The sequence below is a fragment of the Cricetulus griseus genome, assembly GCF_003668045.3.
Source record: "Cricetulus griseus strain 17A/GY chromosome 1 unlocalized genomic scaffold, alternate assembly CriGri-PICRH-1.0 chr1_1, whole genome shotgun sequence".
Classification (NCBI taxonomy): Eukaryota; Metazoa; Chordata; class Mammalia; order Rodentia; family Cricetidae; genus Cricetulus; species Cricetulus griseus.
Window position 1 is genome coordinate 100462618 of NW_023276807.1, and position 12479 is coordinate 100475096.

Below are 12479 nucleotides of genomic sequence, written 5' to 3' on the forward strand. Positions count from 1 at the left end.
AGTAATTCTAAGTCATCCCTATAGAAACCAGGAAAAAAAAGGAATCAGGTGAGAAACTTCTGTCTTTTAACATACATAAATATGCCTGGGAGAGGCAAATCTATTTGTTGATTAGCATGGTTATTTAGACAGTTATTTTAATCAGTTCTGTTCTTTTGACAATAGCCAGTCCTACCTCTTCATTTCATTGTTATTAGTGTGTGTGTTTGTGTGTGTGTGCATGTGTGTGTGTTGGTGTTTTTCTGCACAGATGTGCTACCGTGGAGGTCAGAGGACCAGTTTTAGTCAGTTGTCCTTTCATTACCAGGAATGAACTCAGGTCTTTAGGCCCATGCATCAAGCATTTCTACCCACTGAGCCGTCTCACTGGCCCCAAGTTCTTCAACTCTTATTTTTTCTGTCTCTTTGTGACCTTAAATTTACATATTATAACTTTATATTACAAGCTGTATCTAGCTCCTTAGAAGAAATTGTACTGGAGGCTCTTCATCTTAGGATCTTTTTGAAAAGCTGGGTTGTGGGTTACATGTGGTGGTGTGTATATTTAGTCCCAGCACTCAGGAAGAGGTAGGAAGAGCTCTAAGTTTAAGGCCCAACTGGTTGATGTAGAGAATTCTATTCCAGCCAGGGCTAAATAGTATGACCCTGTCTTAAAACAACAACAACAACAACAACAACAACAAGCAAATCAAGCTGGGCATGGTGGCGCACGCCTTTAGTCCCAGCCACTGGGGAGGCAGAGGTAGGTGGATCTCTGTGAGATGAAGGCCAGCCTGGTCTACAAAGTGAGTTCTGGGACAGCCAGAGCTGTTTCACAGAGAAATCATGTCTTGAAAAACCAAAAGAAAAAAAATCAAAACAAAACAATTAGCAAGATGGCTTATCCAGTAAAGGTGTTTGCCATCAAGCCTGACAGCCTAACTTCAGTCCCCAGAGCCCACATAGTAGAAGGAGAAAACCAGCTCTCCAAGTTGTCCTCTTACCTCTCTATATATATGTGCTGTAGCACAAACTGGTGAGGCTGGAGAGATGGCTCCATAGTTAAAAACACTGGCTGTTCTTCCAGAGGATCCGGTTCAATTTCCAGCACCTACATGGTTCATCCCAATCATCTGTAGTTCCAGAGGATGCAATACTCTTTTCTGTCTTCCCTAGGCACCACACACACACATGGTGCACAGACATACATACAGGCAAGGCACCCATATATATAATAAAAATAAAATAAAAATTTTAAATTTTTTTGGTGTAAGTCATGTTGATTAATCACTAAAGTGGAAAATATCATTTGGGAAGGAAATATAGAGAAACATACATTTCCTTTTAAGATGCTATTTTTCCAAATCTAATTTAATAATATACCATGGTTTCATTCCAGTATAATTTTCTTAAGCAATATTGATTTTCCAAATGAACATCAGTGAAATGCATGTTTGCTATAAGCACATAAGCATGGTACTTGTAATCATGACACCTTTCTTTGTGTTAATGACTTCTTTTAACTTATGTGACAGATCTGTAAGATTTAATGTGTTTATAGTTAGCATATAATTAGTTTCCCTTCCTGTTTGGAACATAGAATTATAAAAAAAAGATCTGCTTTGGTAAATTTAAACACTTGTTATATGTCATTTACTACTGCTGACATAAAAATAAAACAAAACAAAAAACCAAAACACAGTTCTTACCTCAAAAGGTAAAAGAGATAGTTTATTCTAGAGCCAAATGTGAGTGATACAGATTTAGGTTGCTGCCAAACCCAAATTCCATACTCCAGTGTGGAAGTAGTTTCATGAAGTCCATATGGTAACAGAACAAAGAAAGTCATAAATGAAGACACTCTTTTCAAACCTTGGTGGTAGTGGGGTATAGCAAAGTGGAGAAATCTCTGCTATCAGCCTCAGATGCTGTCTGCTGACATTTTCAGCTTTTGTGTTGGTGTAAGCTAGGGAGTCTGGTACATTCCAAAAAGATTCACCTAATATACCCACGGATGTTAGCTCATAAACAGAGGCAGGCAATAAATGGCTATTAAGAGGACTAGAAAAATTACAAGATATTTGTAGTTAGGCTCTGGACTTGGCAAAATTCCAACCTTTCCACAATCATTGAAGTTTTAATCAGTCCACCTTGAAAAGTGTAGCTTCTTTTTAGGAATGTTGGCTCAAACATTGCTCATAGTTTCATTTTTTGTTACTGATATAGAAGTTAGTCTCCCTCTTTGAATTTGTATTAACGTGACATGTCACAAAAATGTTCAATAGTAGGCAGAGTTTTTATTAGGACAGCCAGCCAACTCCCAAATAACCACACAGACTTACTATTAATTATAAATGCTCAGCCTATAGCTTAGCTTGTAACTAACTAGCTCTTTAAACTTAAATTAACCCATATTTCTTACCTACACTTTATCACGTGGCAGTACCTTCTTTTAGCAAAGCAAGTTCATCTTGCTTCTCTCCATGTCTCCTGGTGACTCTGCCCTCCTTCCCTGAACTCTCTTGGCCTGCAAGTCCTGCCTAACCTCTACCTGCCTAGCTATTGGCCAGCCAGCTCTTTATTAACCAATGAGAATAATACATATTCAGTGTACAAAAAGATTGTTCTACAGCAGCAGTGTTTTTACAACACTCTTCTTTTCAATAATCTCTAAGTATTTGTCAATTTGTCAAGAATAATTTTCATATCCCTCAACAATAGTGGAAGTGATGTTAACTTTAACATAGGAAAACAATATGAAAAGATGAAAGACTCTTGAGAGTTGGTGAGTTGGCTCAACAGCAGTAAAGGTACTTGCTGCCAAAGCTAATGATAAGAGTTCAATACCTGAGACCCACACAGTGTGAGGAGAGACTCCTGTAAGTTGTCTTCTAACTGCTACAAATGAAATGTGGCACTTTTGCACAAGTACATACTTTTATGCAAATCCATAAGTTGGTAAATATTTCAAAATTCAAGAAGCTCCTATTAAATTATACATGAGTTAATGATTTTATACTGATTTTGACCCAAACTTGTAATGCCTTCATTTTCTTCCCTAACATGGAAAAGTTATTAGATTTCACTTGGAAATGTTTGAGAATATACATTTGGCATTTAATTTTTTTCATTGAGAGGGAAATAAATAATAATGAATTGGGACTGTGTTTAAATTGTCAGTTGAGATGATCTAGGATTAGATTACTTAGGAGGAAACAAAAAGTACTGGAAACCAACTTTGCAGTAAACCCAGCTGAGCTACACTGTAGACTGGGAAGTCTGCTAAACTGCCTCCAAAATTAGAACTGAGATAATTATCAACATAGAATCTATTTTTAAAGTAAGCATTTAGAAATTTAAAAAGTGCCAGGTGGTGGTGGCACACATCTGTAGTCCCAATACTGAGGAGGCAGAGGCAGGTGGAAATCTGTGAGTTCAAGGACAGCCTGGGCTACACAGAGAAACCATGTCTTGAGGCCCCCCCCCAAAAAAAAAAACAAGAAAGGAAAGAAAGAAAAAAATGCAGGAAATGATTTTTCAGTACAACAGTTATGTTTCTATTTTTTTAGACCTCAGTTTAAAAATTCTCCGAGAAGACAAAAAGTGTCCTGGGTCATTACATATTATTAAATGGTAAGTAAATTCTGTAAATTTGAATAGCATTTTTTTGTCATGGTTGAAATTACCCATAAGAGTTTATTTTGCAAAATCATTTCCTTAAACCACTTTTCTTAGTTCTCTTTCCTGGAAATTGTAGCAACTATTCAGTATTTTAAACTATTGATTTAATTTTAGAAGAAAATGGACTTGTATAAAGAAAAAATTCTAAATTTGGTTATTCATCATGTGTGTATCCGTGTACTAACATTGAAGCACTCTGTGCTTCAGAATTGCTTATCTATCTTTATAATATTCCATAAGTTTGTGGATAATATTCCATAAGTTTGTGGATAATATTCCATAAGTTTGTGGAAAAGATGTTGGGAGTTTTAAAAGGTGATTAAACAAAAGGCAAAATGATTGTTAATTTACATACTTCAAAACAGAAGTGCAAACTAATTATATACTTGGATTTATTTTTTGACTGTTCATGTGGTCCGAAGTGACACTGGATATTTATTTCTTAACAGGATTCAAGGTTGTTTTGATGCTTTGGAAAAGAGATACGTAAGAATGTTTTAAAATTTTCATCAGGATTAAAGATTCATCTTTTACCCTTTAGAAAAGTTTAGACTTTTTATTTTGTAGTGTTTAACAGTGTAATAGTACCCTCCTTTGTGTTCACCAGTCGTTTTTCTTTTATTTTGTCTTTGTTGTCCTACTGATGTCTCCCTTAACATCAATTAGAAACTGAAGCTTCATTCTCCTCTTTTATATACTCATATCTTTTTCAACCACAGAGTTTCCTCTGAAGTCACTGGGCAAGATCCACAGGATGTGGGTTAGGGAAGACAAGAATCTGGTAGCTAGCAATTGAACATGTTCTTAATAGTGGTAATTCAGTTTACTGATGGGAAAGGAAAAAATAGTATTAAATAATGGATTTTTACTCATTTATTTTAGTATCGATAACTCCTGCATATGATCGCTCATGCTTCCCTAGACAGTTATGAAGAGTGTGAAAAGTGAAGGCTCTAGGCCTGGTTGAAGAGATGAGATGCATATAAATAAAATGGCTGCTATTATGCTGCCTTCACTTTTCCCAGTGTCTTTACTGTTTGGTTCCAATTTAAGAAATGTTGAGGTGATTAAGCTTTTAGTTAATATATTTAGTGTAGTCATGGATTCCCTCTCTTGAGTGAACAGTTACTCTTCATGACTTATTCTATGTTGACCCACGGTACAGAGGAATACAAAGATAAAACGGGTAAAGGAAGGGCTTATAGACTGTGGCAGACTGTGAGTGGTGCTCATATGAGGTCTGACGATTAGCAGTTATACACTGGTCCTGCTAAACTATCGGCAGTACTTCTGTATCAATGGGAAGTTGCTTTTAGAGCCCTAGATTCCTACCAACACTTTTCCCCCTTACCCCATCAGAGTTTCCTTTGAGAGCTGCCCAGACCAATTAAAAGAATCTAAAAGTTGTTCATAGGAACTCAGCTCCAGAGCTATGTTTGCACCCTTTCTGATTGGTCGGTACGTTTGTCATACTGGACTTGATGTTTTCCATGTCAGTTTGATACTTCCATATAAAATAGAGATATTTTGACATCACCCTATCACAATACAAGTAACAGTACTACTCCTAACTGTGCATGCCAAAGGAAAGGTGGAGAATCTGTGCAGCAGGAAAACAGAACAAAGGAGAGGTTCTACCCAGCAGAACTTCAAGGGGAATCTTTAAAAGAAAGACTCTTTGGGAACGAGTGCAGGCCAGCTTCACACATCCTAATCTAGTGCTGTGTCCTCCAGCTGTATCTCCAGCTTAAGAAACATTGACTATTGATCTTTGAGGCCTCTGAACACTTGGATGAGTTGAGAAGGGTTTGAGGGTCATCACAGGATTTAACAGTTTATTAACAACATTTCCAGAGACAGTACAATGTAAGTGACACTTCTTGGACTAGAGAGATGGCTTAGTGGTTAGGAGCACTTGTTGCTCCTGGAGAGGACCAGGGTTCAGTTCCTAGTTACCACATGTTGATTAATAACCATTCATCTAATTCCAGGGGATCTAATAGTCACACACATGGTGCACATACATGCATATAGGCAAAATGATCATGCACATAAAATATTATCATATTAATAATAATAATAATAATAATAATAATAGAGCAACTTTCTGCAGTCAGTCTGAGGTGAATCCCAATTTTGTTATTTATATCTCTGTGACTTAGGACAAGCAACCTACCATAGTTTATCAACAAAAATGTGATTAACATAACCTACCTCTGAAGAGTTATTCTGAAATTGAATGAGTTAGAGGCAGACAAGATGGTTCATCAGATAAGGGTACTTGTCACACAAGCCTGGGACCTACTGATCCTTGAAACATATGAAGAAATGGGAGGAGAAAATTGATTCCACAAAGTTGTCCTCCGACTCTTACATGCCATGGAATATGTGCCCCAAACACATTTTATACACACACACACAACAATAATAAATGAAACTTTTAAATTAAAAGAATACTGAGTAAGTTAGTAATAGAAAACAATAGTTGAACTGTCCTGGGAACATCAAAACACAAACGCTGGGGCTAGAGAGTTGGTTCAGTAGTTAAGAATATTGGTTGTTTTTCCAGAGGACCAGGGTTCAAGCTCAGCACCCAGTTCACTAGCATCTGTAACTAGTTCCAGGGGATCTGATAGCCTCTTATGGCCTCTGTGGACACTGCATGCAATGCTGCACTATCCATGCAGACAAAACACCTACACACACAAGTAATACGTCTAAAAAATTTAAGAATAGACAAAACCTCAGATACAGACGTGTCCAATCCACATCCTGTGGGCCATGTGGCTCAGGATAACTATGAATGTGTTCCAATGCAAAATTGTAAACAATAAAACATGAGACTTTTGTGATTTTCTTTTTTGTAATTTTGTTACATGGTTTTCCAGTGTGAACCTTGTAGATGACAATGTCATTTCACAGTATCAAAAAGTTGGACATGCCTGATGGACTCTTAAAAGTATTTACATTATTTTTTAAAGATTTTATTTATTTATTATGTATACAACATTCTGCTTCCATGTATTTCTGCACATCAGAAGAGGGCACCAGATTCATAACAGATTGTTGTGAGCCGCCATGTGGTTGCTGGGAATTGAACTCAGGACCTCTGGAAGAACAGTCAGTGCTTTTAACCTCTGAGCCATCTCTCCAGCCCCTATTTACATTATTTTTGATTGTTAGTATTTTATAACTTCTCTCATATGATCTTATTGCAGGGAGTATATATAATTAAGTAGTTCAATGGGAAATTGAGGCAGAAAGATCACAATCAAGGCCATTCAGGCTGTGTGACAAGACCCTGTTTCTTTAAAAAAAAAAAATAGTAGTTTAAGTAAAAACAAGTTTGAGTGAGTAGTTATAACCCTTGGACTAATTATGAAATTCTGGGGACTTTATAGTTTATGGTAAGTTGGAATTCTTTAACATAAGCTTATATATTAAAGTAATTCTTATAAAAAGGAATTATATAATTTCCTTATTTATTCCCACTCTCATCTCTTATAATTTCTTCCCACTTTCCACACTACATTGTTTCAAAAACTGAAGCCTGGTCATGTTATTCTTTATACCTAAAAATTTTCCAAGAATTTTAAAACAAAGTTTAAAGTCCTTCAAATGATGAAGAAGGCCTAAATGATCCCTATTTGCCTTTCTAAGATACCCCTCATCCCCATGTTCAAGCTACATAAAGACTCTAGAGCATGTGAGTTCCTTTATCTATGCAATACTGCCCCTCTTGCCTGAAACATTCTCTCCCAGACCCCAAGCACATGTTCTGCCTAACTCCAATTCTGCAGCTAAAATTGTTCACCATTCAGTGTTCTTCTTATACCCTGTGTTGTTTTTTCACAGCAAAAGAACATGAGTGTAATGGTGTAGCCATGTGATTTTTTCTTAGTGTTTGTCTCCATTGCTAGTCTACATGTTTACTGAGATTAGTGGCCATATTTTTTTAATGTATCAATAAACTATTAATAGTTGTTTTACTGTGTGGTCATAAAAATGAGTTATGTACCAAAATAGCCACATGGTGGCACTAAAGTTTTAGTCAATTGCTATGGAATTATAGTCCTCAAATTTTATATTTCAGGTTTAAATTTTTATCTTGCATATATATATATATATATATATATATACATATATATATATATATATGTCTATGTCATATATGTGTGTCTAAATATCTATGTCTATGTATTCAGAAATTCATTAAAGCTGAGGAAATGTCTTTATAGTTGTGTGGTATATAGAGACACAGGAATTTGTAAAATAAACCAGACTTCCTAATATTTTTACCTTGCCAGATTAGTTTCAAAGTACCTTTTAGAGATTCTTGTGGTACATTTAATTTTGAGCAAGAATGGATTGTTTTGCTTATCTTTGGTTCCCAAATTAGAAAATAACAACTCTTTTTGGTATCCTTCCTCTGTCCCAGTAAAGTCAGTGTTTGTAATAAACATTGTTTGAATGAGTGAATTATTAGTTCCTTTTTCTGGCCTCCTGAATATGCTACTCAAGTATTTGGAACCTCCCTAAAGTCATATTTTGATTAGTCTCTATCAGAAATAACAGTACAATAGTGCAAAGCATAAAATAACGCAGTTTTCTTTTCTCTTAAAGCTTCACATGGCTGTGCTAACAGTAAGTATGTGCTTGGAAACTAGGTCTCTGTCTCTGAATTGATTTCCAGCAAGTGAAGCACTTAGAGAGTAACCTTACCCTTTCTCCCTTTTTGAGATTTATGGCATTTTAACATTTAAATATTGGATATATCAGCCTGGTGGTGGTGGCACATGCCTTTAATCCCAGCACTCAGGAGGCAGGGGCAGTCGGATCTCTGAGTTCAAGATAAATCTGGTCTACAGAATGAGTTCTGACAGCCAGAGCTACACAGGGAAACTTTGTCTCCAAAAACAAAACAAACTAACAAAAAATTGGATATGTCAGTGCTTTAATAAGATATTATAAATATTCAATGTATTTCTTTGGCATATATGTTACATGAGAGAACATACAGCATATAGCTATTAACACTTAGGATTTCATTTTTGGTTTTAGTTATGTAATAGATTCAAAGTTTTTTGCTTTTGAAGTTTTGTGGACTTTAAAAAAAGTTTTATATACCCTTGGGTAGAAAATGATGGTAGAAAATTGAGATACCATTGATAAAATATATATTAATTATTTAAATATTTTATGGCTCAGTCATATTAATTACAGATACGTTGCATCAATTTTAAGAAACTTCCTCACATTTAGTGTTTATAGCTAATTCTAAAGATTCCGTGTTCTTGCTGAACGGTGGCACATGCTTTTAATCCCAGCACTTGGAGGCAGAGGCAGACAGATCTTTGTGAGTTAGAAGACAGCCTGGTACACAGAGTGAGTTCCAGGACAGCCAGGAATACAAAGAGAAACCCTGTCTCAAAACAAAACAAAACAAAACAAAAACCCACACACAAAAAAAGAGATTCTGTGGTTTTTTTGAGATTTATTTATTTATTATGTATACAACTAGATGTCATTATGGATGGTTGTGAGTCACTATATGGTTGCTGGGAATTGAACTAAGGACCTCTGGAAGAGCAGCCAATGCTCTTAACCTCTGGGGTATCTCTCTTGTCGCCGATTCTGTGTTCTTAATAAAATAAACTTTAATCCTATCTCTGGCTTGAAATATGCCCAGATAGTGCTTAGTTAACAGCACAAATTGAACCATTTACATAAATAGTGCATTCAGTGAGCAGTAATCTAGTAAATTTTGGAAATTAAGTGCTCTATGTTTTTCTTTAAACAGCTATACACAAATCCCAAGGAACCTGAGGTAAGATGGTAGTATATACATGGTAATGTATGTATATTATATATAAGTATGTTTGTCTGAGTTGAGGCTGTAGATTATGTTACTAGACTACCGCATGAATAGAGCAATTCATCGTGAATATTATATTTTATTATAAATGAACCAGTCTTTTATTATGTGATCTTTTACAAGCTATGTAAGAATGTTAGAAAAAGAAAAAACATTGATTAGAGCTGAGGCTATTTTGTAACTTGTCAACATTAATCATAAATGTGTAGCAGCTATACTTTATTATTTTAATTATTCCTTTTTATGATCTTTTGGAAAAATAAAAGATACAGCACTATTCTGAACTCTTTAACCCCTAAATTCTCCCTGTTGTTTTTACAGACTTTTTGAGGGCATTAGGTTGTGTTTTTGTTTTGTTTTGTTGACTTTTTTGAGGCAAGGTTTCTCTGTGTAGCCTTGGCTGTCCTGGAACTACTCTGTAGACTATGCTGGTCTTGAACTCACAGACATCCGTCTGTCTTGCCTCCCAAGTGCTGCGATTAAAGGTGTGCACCTCCACCCTGGGCTTGAGAGTATTAGTTCTTTACTCCTATCTTTAGATTCTCCAACTTGCTTAGTGAATCCTGCACCTTGCTGGCCTGCTAGTATTCAAGTCTTTTATGAAAGCCTCTTCAGCTCACTGTCTGAACTAACTTCTATCTTTTCTGTTTTGTTTTTGTTTTTGTTGTCCGTCCCCCACCCCCCTCCCCAGACAGGGTTTCTTTGTGGCTTTGGAGGCTGTCCTGGAACTAGCTCTTGTAGTCCAGGCTGGTCTCGAACTCACAGAGATCTACCTGCCTCTGCCTCCCGAGTGCTGGGACTAAAGGCATGCACCACCACTGCCTGGCTAACTTCTATCTTTTCTAAGGTTTTTCCCCAGCAGAGCCCTATGGTTTAAACCTCTCAGTTGATTTATATATTTCCTATATTTCCTAAGAAGATTAGGAGTTCTTGAGGATAAGGGTGTTGTTTTCTGCCTTACCAAGTGAATAGTACAGTCTTAAACACCTAATAGTCATTTGTTCCACTTTCATGACTTTTATACCTGTGACACAGAGATGGAATGAGAAGCCCTTTGTTTTTTCATTCTATTTTGTCTCTCCTAGATTTCTTTTCTTTTTTTTCCCTTGCTTTAAATTTTCCTTCTCTAGGCCAGTGGATTTAGTCTAACTGGTGATATTCAAGACTAAATTGTTTTTAAGTCCTTAGTATTTTCTATTTGTAAGACTACAAATAACCATGTAAGTAAGTGGGGAAATTGCTGCACACAAGTATATACCAAGTCATTAATGCCCAAACTGGTCTTAGGTTCTGTTCCTTGAATCTTTCTCCTCAACCCTCTGTTTTTAGAACTCACTGTGTAGTTACAGATTGCTTTGTATCATCCTGCCTCCACCAAGTGCCCCAGTTGTTTTTGTGAGAGGGTTTGAGATTATAAGGTACCACATGTCTGGTTTACTTGGTCCTGGGGATGGAACTCAGTCTTTGTGCATGCTGGATAAGCACTCCACCAACTGAGCTACATCCCACCCCCAACTTTTTCTCCTGTTTAGTTTCAAAATGATTTTTTTAAAAAAAAATTAGGATTGAGAAGTTTCCAAACAAAAACTTCCTGACAACCTGTTAGTAGATTGAACTCTGGTTAATTTTGATTCATAATGTTGTTTATTTGCAATCTTAAAAGAAATAATAAGGTTTTTAATTTTTATTAAAAAAAGAATCAATAGTTTTAGGTGTGGTAAAATCAAGCTTACCTTTAGAAAAATCTGACAGAATGAGAATAAAGCTGTTAGATTAGTGCTAGCATATATGATAATGGCATTTTAAAAAGAGGACTTTTATATGTTCCAAGCTCTCTATGACTCAACAAAAATATTTTGAATGCTTGCCAGTTATATGCTATGGTAGTAATCCCTAAGTACTAGGTTTTAATGGCACACTTCTGATTACTAAAAAAAAAAAGAGATAGAATATTTGAGTCTTAAAAAAACCTCAAAATAGAGACATACTTGGTTCCCTGGAGAAGGGGAAAGGGTTAAGATCCTCTGAGCAAATTGAGAGCACGGGAAGATGGGGGTGGGGGAGCTATGAGAATGAGAAGGGAAGAAGAGGAAGGATGCAGAGGTCATGAGGGAGCAGAAAGGTTGAGTCAGGGGAAGAATAGAAGAAAGGATATCTGATAGGTAGGGTTTCAGTTGCGGAGTTGGGGGGTGGTAGGGGAGGATGGGAGGGAGAAGGGAACTGGATTGTCATGTAAAACAATCTTGTTTCTAATTCAAATTAAAAAAATCTTGAAAAAAAAACCCCTCAAAATACTACAGGTTGTTTTAAAAACAAAACAACTCAAAAACAAAGTCAATAATTGTATTAGTTACTTTTCTGTTGAATTGATAAAACAGCATCATCAAGAGCAATGTAGAGAAGAGTTTATATGGGCTTACAGTTCCAGAGAAATAAGGTCATCATGGCAGGGAGGCATAGCAAGTAGCAGGCATGGCAGCAGGAGTAGGAAGCTGAAAGAGCAAATTGGAAGTGGGAATGAGATTCTATGCTACCTAAGCCCACCCCGCAGTGATACACTTTCCCAGCAAAGTTCCTCTTGAAGGGTCCACAGCATCCTCAAACAATGTTACCAACGGGGAACTGAGTGTTCAAACACTTGAGATTATGACGGATATTTGTCATTCAAATCACCATAGCAATGATGATTACAGTATCACTACTACAACAGTTCTATAGTGTTCATGGCTGCTACCTAATCCCTAGTCACTGAGAAAGCTGTGTAGCTTTCTGATCTCATCCTCATAAATACTCATGTAACAGCATTTTCAGATAAAGTCTCTGGCATTTATTGATACTGTGCCAAAGGCTTGATTCATACCACTGAAAGGATAACTGTCCCTAAACAAGATGGCACAAAAATAAGAATATTATTTATTTGGAAGAAAAACAGACTTTACACACA

General features: G+C 36.3%; 1 protein-coding gene across 1 annotated transcript in view; it reads left to right on the top strand.

Annotated features, from left to right (window-relative positions):
• The window catches only part of Hormad2 (HORMA domain containing 2), a 100923-nt gene that overhangs the window by 6573 nt on the left and 81871 nt on the right, over nt 1–12479 (top strand). The window contains exons 3-6 of the mRNA XM_035453216.1: nt 3549–3612; nt 4110–4146; nt 8284–8304; nt 9461–9487. Of these exons, the coding sequence (XP_035309107.1) occupies nt 3549–3612; nt 4110–4146; nt 8284–8304; nt 9461–9487 (149 nt within the window). The remainder of the gene's footprint in view (nt 1–3548; nt 3613–4109; nt 4147–8283; nt 8305–9460; nt 9488–12479) is intronic.